General features: G+C 36.0%; 1 protein-coding gene across 1 annotated transcript; it reads right to left on the bottom strand.

The window, feature by feature from the left end:
* Positions 1-801: 801 nt before the first annotated feature.
* Positions 802-4,981, bottom strand: LOC132558542 (GATOR complex protein WDR24-like). The gene is made up of 2 exons (XM_060223119.1): positions 4,956-4,981; positions 802-1,630 (listed from the first exon to the last, which is right to left on the bottom strand). The coding sequence occupies exons 1-2, from the start codon at positions 4,979-4,981 to the stop codon at positions 802-804; spliced, it is 855 nt and encodes a 284-aa protein (XP_060079102.1).
* Positions 4,982-7,233: the final 2,252 nt, after the last annotated feature.

Raw genomic sequence — 7,233 nt, 5'->3', positions numbered from 1 at the left:
GGCGTATAAAGCTAAGCAATAGGATATGTTTACTTACCGAACGGTGATATAAATATAATGAAAGTAGTAGCTTTTGTGTGAGTTTTATCAACTTGAACGACATAACATTTGACTGGAGTGGGTTGACCGTTATACGAAAGTCATGACATTTTTCGGAGAATGATTGACCTTTGGATAAAAGTCATGACGTTTGTCGGAGAGTTATTGACCTTTAGATAAAAATCATGACATTTGTCGGAGTGTCGTCGATAAAGCAGAAGACGCTTGCTCTTCCGGAACACCTGGTCTTAATTTTCTACTACTTTTTTTCTAGAATATCCGTGCAAATCTTTTTTGTTTGTTTATTTCTATATATTATTCTAGTTTTTTTAGTTTGAGTTGAATTATGATTTTGTTGACATGTTGGTATTTTCTTGTTGTTTATGCCATAGTTCAATTGAATTTGAGTTTGAATTATGATATTGTTGACATGTTGCTATTTTCTTGATGTTTTTTTAGATTGCTTTGTTGATCCTTAACCAAAAATGATAAAAACTGTTCGGGACTACTGTAAAACCACACAAATATATATATCGTGACATTTGTCTGGTATTGATCAACTTTCAAATAAAAATCACAACAATTTCTATTACATTTAAATCAATTTCATGATGTTTGTCTTCAATAAAAATGATCGCCTTCTGAGTTATCGACCTTCAAGTTATCGACTTCCGAGTTATCGACTTCCTAGTTATCCACTTCCGAGTTATCGACTTCCAAGTTATCGACTTCCGAGTTATCGACTTCCGAGTTATCGACTTCCTAGTTATCGACATCCAATTTATCGATTTCCGAGTTATCGATTTCCGAGTTATCGACTTCCGAGTTATCGACTTCCGAGTTATCTACTTCCAATTTATCGATTTCCAAGTTATCGATTTCCGAGTTATCGACTTCCGAGTTATCGACTTCCGAGTTATCGATTTCCGAGTTATCGACTTCCGAGTTATCGATTTCCGAGTTATCTACTTCCAATTTATCGATTTCCAAGTTATCGATTTCCGAGTTATCGACTTCCGAGTTATCGACTTCCGAGTTATCTACTTCCAATTTATCGATTTCCAAGTTATCGACTTCCGAGTTATCAACTTCCGAGTTATCGACTTCCGAGTTATCGATTTCCGAGTTATCGACTTCCGAGTTATCGATTTCCGAGTTATCGACTTCCGAGTTATCTACTTCCAATTTATCGATTTCCAAGTTATCGATTTCCGAGTTATCGACTTCCGAGTTATCGACTTCCGAGTTATCTACTTCCAATTTATCGACTTCCAAGTTATCGACTTCCGAGTTATCGACTTCCGAGTTATCGACTTCCGAGTTATCTACTTCCAATTTATCGATTTCCAAGTTATCGATTTCCGAGTTATCGACTTCCGAGTTATCGACTTCCGAGTTATCGAATTCCGAGTTATCGACTTCCGAGTTATCGATTTCCGAGTTATCGACTTCCGAGTTATCTACTTCCAATTTATCGATTTCCAAGTTATCGATTTCCGAGTTATCAACTTCCGAGTTATCGACTTTCAAGTTATCGACTTCCGAGTTATCGACTTCCGAGTTACCGACTTCCGAGTTATCGTCTTCCGAGCTATCGAATTCCGATCCGAGCTATCGACTTCCGAGTTATCGTCTTCCGAGCTATCTACTCCCGAGTTATCGACTTTCTAGTTATCGACATCCAAGGTATCGCCTTCCAAGTTTATCGACTTCCGAGTTATCGACTTCCGAGTTACCGACTTCCGAGTTATCGTCTTCCGAGCTATCGAATTCCGATCCGAGCTATCGACTTCCGAGTTATCGTCTTCCGAGCTATCTACTCCCGAGTTATCGACTTTCTAGTTATCGACATCCAAGGTATCGCCTTCCAAGTTTATCGACTTCCAAGTTATCGACTTCCAAGTTTATCGACTTCCGTGTTATCGACTTCCGAGTTATCGACTTCCAATTTATCGATTTCCAAGTTATCGAATTCCGAGTTATCGACTTCCTAGTTATCGAATTCCGAGTTATCCACTTCCGAGTTATCGACTTCCGAGTTATCCACTTCCGAGTTATCGACTTCCGAGTTATCGACTTTCAAGTTATCGACTTTCAAGTTATCGACTTCCGAGTTACCGACTTCCGAGTTATCGACTTCCGATTTATCGACTTCCTAGTTATCGACTTCCTAGTTATCCACTTCCGAGTTATCGACTTCCAAGTTATCGATTTCCGAGTTATCTACTTCCGAGCTATCTACTCCCGAGTTATCGACTTTCTAGTTATCGACATCCAAGGTATCGCCTTCCAAGTTTATCGACTTCCGAGTTATCGACTTCCGAGTTACCGACTTCTGAGTTATCGTGACATTTTTCTGAGTTTACCGACCTCAAAATTTCTATTCAAAACTTGAGACTGCCTTTAAAGTTATTCATGTTATATACAACGATGTAATATTATAGTTTAAATTGTTTTTTTTATGTTGATGTCCGAGACATATGGTATAATGTTGGAATCTGGTGGGAAATGATCGGGTGTTGACATGTGTTACTTGGAAACACCTTTGTTAAACATTGCGGGTGTGAGGTGTTGGGATAGTATTAGTGATCTCAGCTACAGTAAGAACTGAAAACAAGAGAAATGCAGTGATTCAATGCTAGGCTGATGATTTACGGGTACGTAAATCAACATCTCTAGGACAGCGGGTGACAAACTTACCTGATTCAGTCCCGTTTTGTCACACGTTACATACCTAGTACGTAATCGTACAACACAGATATGGGTACAAACATATGTTTTATCTTTGGTTAGAACTCGATACGCTTTGAAAGCGGAAATTTAAGATTTATTTTACCAAATCAAAGCAGGAGTTGTATTTAATTTGACGGATGTTTGAAGACATTCGTTGAGATCTGTAGATCGCTGTAATAGCTTGTATCTCATCACTACTTCTGGTATTTAATTTGTCAAGATCACAAGCAAGCTAAGAGAATCGCTTAATCTAAAACTGAATATCACAAGGCAATATCACAACAATCAAAACACGATTCAGCATAATTTAATTAAGTTGTAAACGTCAACAAAGCAATGATAGCGTTATCTGTGTGAGCTCCGGTAGATATACGCCGCCACAATGAGTCTAATTTATGAGAAAATTACTCTACAAAGTTGAAATACAGAAAATGGACTTGTCATCAAACGGTCGATAAATGCAGATATCTTTAACATAAATCGACTCTGACAGTAAGTCAAGATAGCAAGTTCTACAGCTTACACTTTACGACAAATCCAGTGTACATAGAGACTTTATTGTCCTCTGTCAAATGTCCAGTTATCTGATTACCTAACAAAAGATTCTAGATGTTCGTACCTATTTTGAATGAAACCACTCACCTTTGAAATTCGAGACGAAAAAAGCCGTACAAAGATAAGGGTGTTAATTCTATATATCTCTTCAAATATCTGCTTAAGATTATTTGTTTCAACTTGACAAGGCGCAAATAATGAATTTCTACCTGTCGGTGTGGGTGTTGTGTGGGCAATGAAGGCCTGGATACATTAAGTGTAGTGAAGTATTGTCTGTGGTGTACTCTCATCGCATTACCTAACTTAGTTTACAAATAATAAGCTTAGCGTGTGTAAAACTAATCCAACCCTACAGAAAACCATTAAAAGTTCTTCTGAGAGCCTTTATAACAATCATTAAAATTCCAAATATGTTGTAGATTTGTTTTTCATTTTAAATCAGTTAACGGTTAATCCTGTTTGGCTACTTTGGCTTGTAAAATTTCATTTACTCTGACTGCTTTCTTGTGTTTTGACTGCGAGGTGTACAACTTTGCACCTTAATGTCATTTAGGCTTAGTGTACCATTTACTGGTTACGTTGCAGTACCGGTGGGTCGTTTCCTGTGTTTGGACTGATCTAATAATGGTTGTCCGGTATTCTAATGACTGCGGGAGGAAATACGTTACCAATCAGCTCTACGTATGCTTAATGTTTTATTTTGAGATATTTCGATTTGCACCATCACTGTTAAAAGTGAACAAGGATGTACACGTCACAGTGAACAGTTGATGGGGACATCAATGCTGTAGGATAGTCGCTGTAACAAAACACAGTAAGTATTTTACCGTGCTCTCATTTATGACTGTTTCTATTTAATTTTCAGTTAATAATCATTACCTATATAACACATTAAGGTTATCATATATTTTTCTTTTTTTTTTACTTTTGTCTTCGCGGTTTTTTTTTTTTTTTTTTTTTATCACTTTCCGCAACATTTGAATTATATTGTTATCTTCTCGTAAAAGAAATGTACTGTTCTTGTTTCAAGCTGATTTCTGAAATCAGTTGTAATTGTTATATTGTCCGTTGGTCAGTTGGGTTATTTACTCTGTATGATATGTCACGGAATGATACCATGTCATGAACGAATAACCAAGCAACTATGAAGAAACATTTTAACCCCGATTTTGTTCATTTATCAGTGTTCTGATATGTTCTACTGTCCGGAGATGTCCGCAAATGTCCGCGGTGACCCGACAATAATGAATATTTTTTTACGTATTTGGTTGTAATTTCAGTACAAACTTGTAGAATAACGATATACATTTCACATTTACCCGTTGTCGACCCTTCAATAACTGTGTTATGCTTTGATGTTAGTCATCTGTAACATGCCCGATCGGAGACAGGCCAGGGAATTAGACCAGGTCTGAGTACCCGGATGAGGGATATTTTGTCCTGCTCTGTCATAGGTGTTAGTTTCCTGTCACTCCGCGCTGCGTAATTGCCACAAAGCGGCCCACTTCCTGCTGTGCCGTGCGCGGTGTCCGAGGTACTTGATACGACACATACCCTGGCCGCTGTCTGTCATTGGTTAAACCGTGGTGTCCGATAGAACCCTCAATGTCACATCTGAAGGTACTTACCTGATACCGCTGGCATATAAATACATTATATTTAATCAGCTGGTGTCGAAAGGTTACGATTACCCAATGTGTGAACACATTATCACCTGGATTGTAGTAGCTGGTGTTAACGAAGGCCAACCGACGAACACGGACCGTCCGGCTCGGTCAAAGTGACATTGCAACACATTCTGAACATCATGTACCACTTTACATTTATAAAACATCATTTTCAAACATGTTGTTTACTAGTTGAAATTATTTTTATGAAACATGTTCTCTAAATGGAATTTACTTATTTTCCATGGAGTTGATATTAACGTACACAACTTGTTCTGGATTCGATGTTTTTTTTGCCAATGCTTTGAAAAAAATAAGTGGGTTTCCTCGCTGATGCTTTAAGTAGATTTGTAAGGCACAGGTTAGGCAATGTAGTAAGTTAGTTTATGTTTAAGTAGATTTACAGGTTGGGTAGTGTAGTAAGTTACTTTATGTTTAAGTAGATTTACAGGTTGGGTAGTAAGTTACTTTATGTTTAAGTAGATTTACAGGTTGGGTAGTGTAGTAAGTTACTTTATGTTTAAGTAGATTTACAGGTTGGGTAGTGTAGTAAGTTACTTTATGTTTAAGTAGATTTACAGGTTGGGTAGTAAGGTACTTTATGTTTAAGTAGATTTACAGGTTCGGTAGTAAGTTACTTTATGTTTAAGTAGATTTACAGGTTGGGTAGTAAGTTACTTTATGTTTAAGTAGAGTTACTTTATGTTTAAGTAGATTTACAGGTTGGGTAGTGTAGTAAGTTACTTTATGTTTAAGTAGATTTACAGGTTGGGTAGTGTAGTAAGTTACTTTATGTTTAAGTAGATTTACAGGTTGGGTAGTGTAGTAAGTTACTTTATGTTTAAGTAGATTTACAGGTTGGGTAGTGTAGTAAGTTACTTTATGTTTAAGTAGATTTACAGGTTGGGTAGTGTAGTAAGTTACTTTATGTTTAAGTAGATTTACAGGTTGGGTAGTGTAGTTTAAGTAGATACTTTATGTTTAAGTAGATTTACAGGTTGGGTAGTAAGTTACTTTATGTTTAAGTAGATTTACAGGTTGGGTAGTGTAGTAAGTTACTTTATGTTTAAGTAGATTTACAGGTTGGGTAGTAAGTTACTTTATGTTTAAGTAGATTTACAGGTTGGGTAGTGTAGTAAGTTACTTTATGTTTAAGTAGATTTACAGGTTGGGTAGTAAGTTACTTTATGTTTAAGTAGATTTACAGGTTGGGTAGTGTAGTAAGTTACTTTATGTTTAAGTAGATTTACAGGTTGGGTAGTAAGTTACTTTATGTTTAAGTAGATTTACAGGTTGGGTAGTAAGTTACTTTATGTTTAAGTAGATTTACAGGTTCGGTAGTAAGTTACTTTATGTTTAAGTAGATTTACAGGTTGGGTAGTAAGTTACTTTATGTTTAAGTAGATTTACAGGTTCGGTAGTAAGTTACAGTTACTTTATGTTTAAGTAGATTTACAGGTTGGGTAGTAAGTTACTTTATGTTTAAGTAGATTTACAGGTTGGGTAGTAAGTTACTTTATGTTTAAGTAGATTTACAGGTTGGGTACTGTAGTAAGTTACTTTATGTTTAAGTAGAATTACAGGTTGGGTAGTAAGGTACTTTATGTTTAAGTAGATTTACAGGTTGGGTAGTAAGTTACTTTATGTTTAAGTAGATTTACAGGTTGGGTAGTAAGTTACTTTATGTTTAAGTAGATTTACAGGTTGGGTAGTAAGTTACTTTATGTTTAAGTAGATTTACAGGTTGGGTATTGTAGTAAGTTACTTTATGTTTAAGTAGATTTACAGGTTGGGTAGTGTAGTAAGTTACTTTATGTTTAAGTAGATTTACAGGTTGGGTAGTGTAGTAAGTTACTTTATGTTTAAGTAGATTTACAGGTTGGGTAGTAAGTTACTTTATGTTTAAGTAGATTTACAGGTTGGGACTGTAGTAAGTTACTTTATGTTTTAGTAGATTTACAGGTTGGGAACTGTAGTAAGTTACTTTATGTTTAAGTAGATTTACAGGTTGGGTAGTAAGTTACTTTATGTTTAAGTAGATTTACAGGTTGGGTAGTGTAGTAAGTTACTTTATGTTTAAGTAGATTTACAGGTTGGGTACTGTAGTAAGTTACTTTATGTTTAAGTAGATTTACAGGTTGGGTAGTAAGTTACTTTATGTTTAAGTAGATTTACAGGTTGGGTAGTGTAGTAAGTTACTTTATGTTTAAGTAGATTTACAGGTTGGGTAGTGTAGTAA

This window comes from Ylistrum balloti, unplaced genomic scaffold (genome assembly GCF_031769215.1).
Source record: "Ylistrum balloti isolate Yb309-2 unplaced genomic scaffold, AGI_CSIRO_Ybal_v1 Utg370794, whole genome shotgun sequence".
Lineage (NCBI taxonomy): Eukaryota > Metazoa > Mollusca > Bivalvia > Pectinida > Pectinidae > Ylistrum > Ylistrum balloti.
This window is presented reverse-complemented; position numbering and strand designations above follow the sequence as displayed.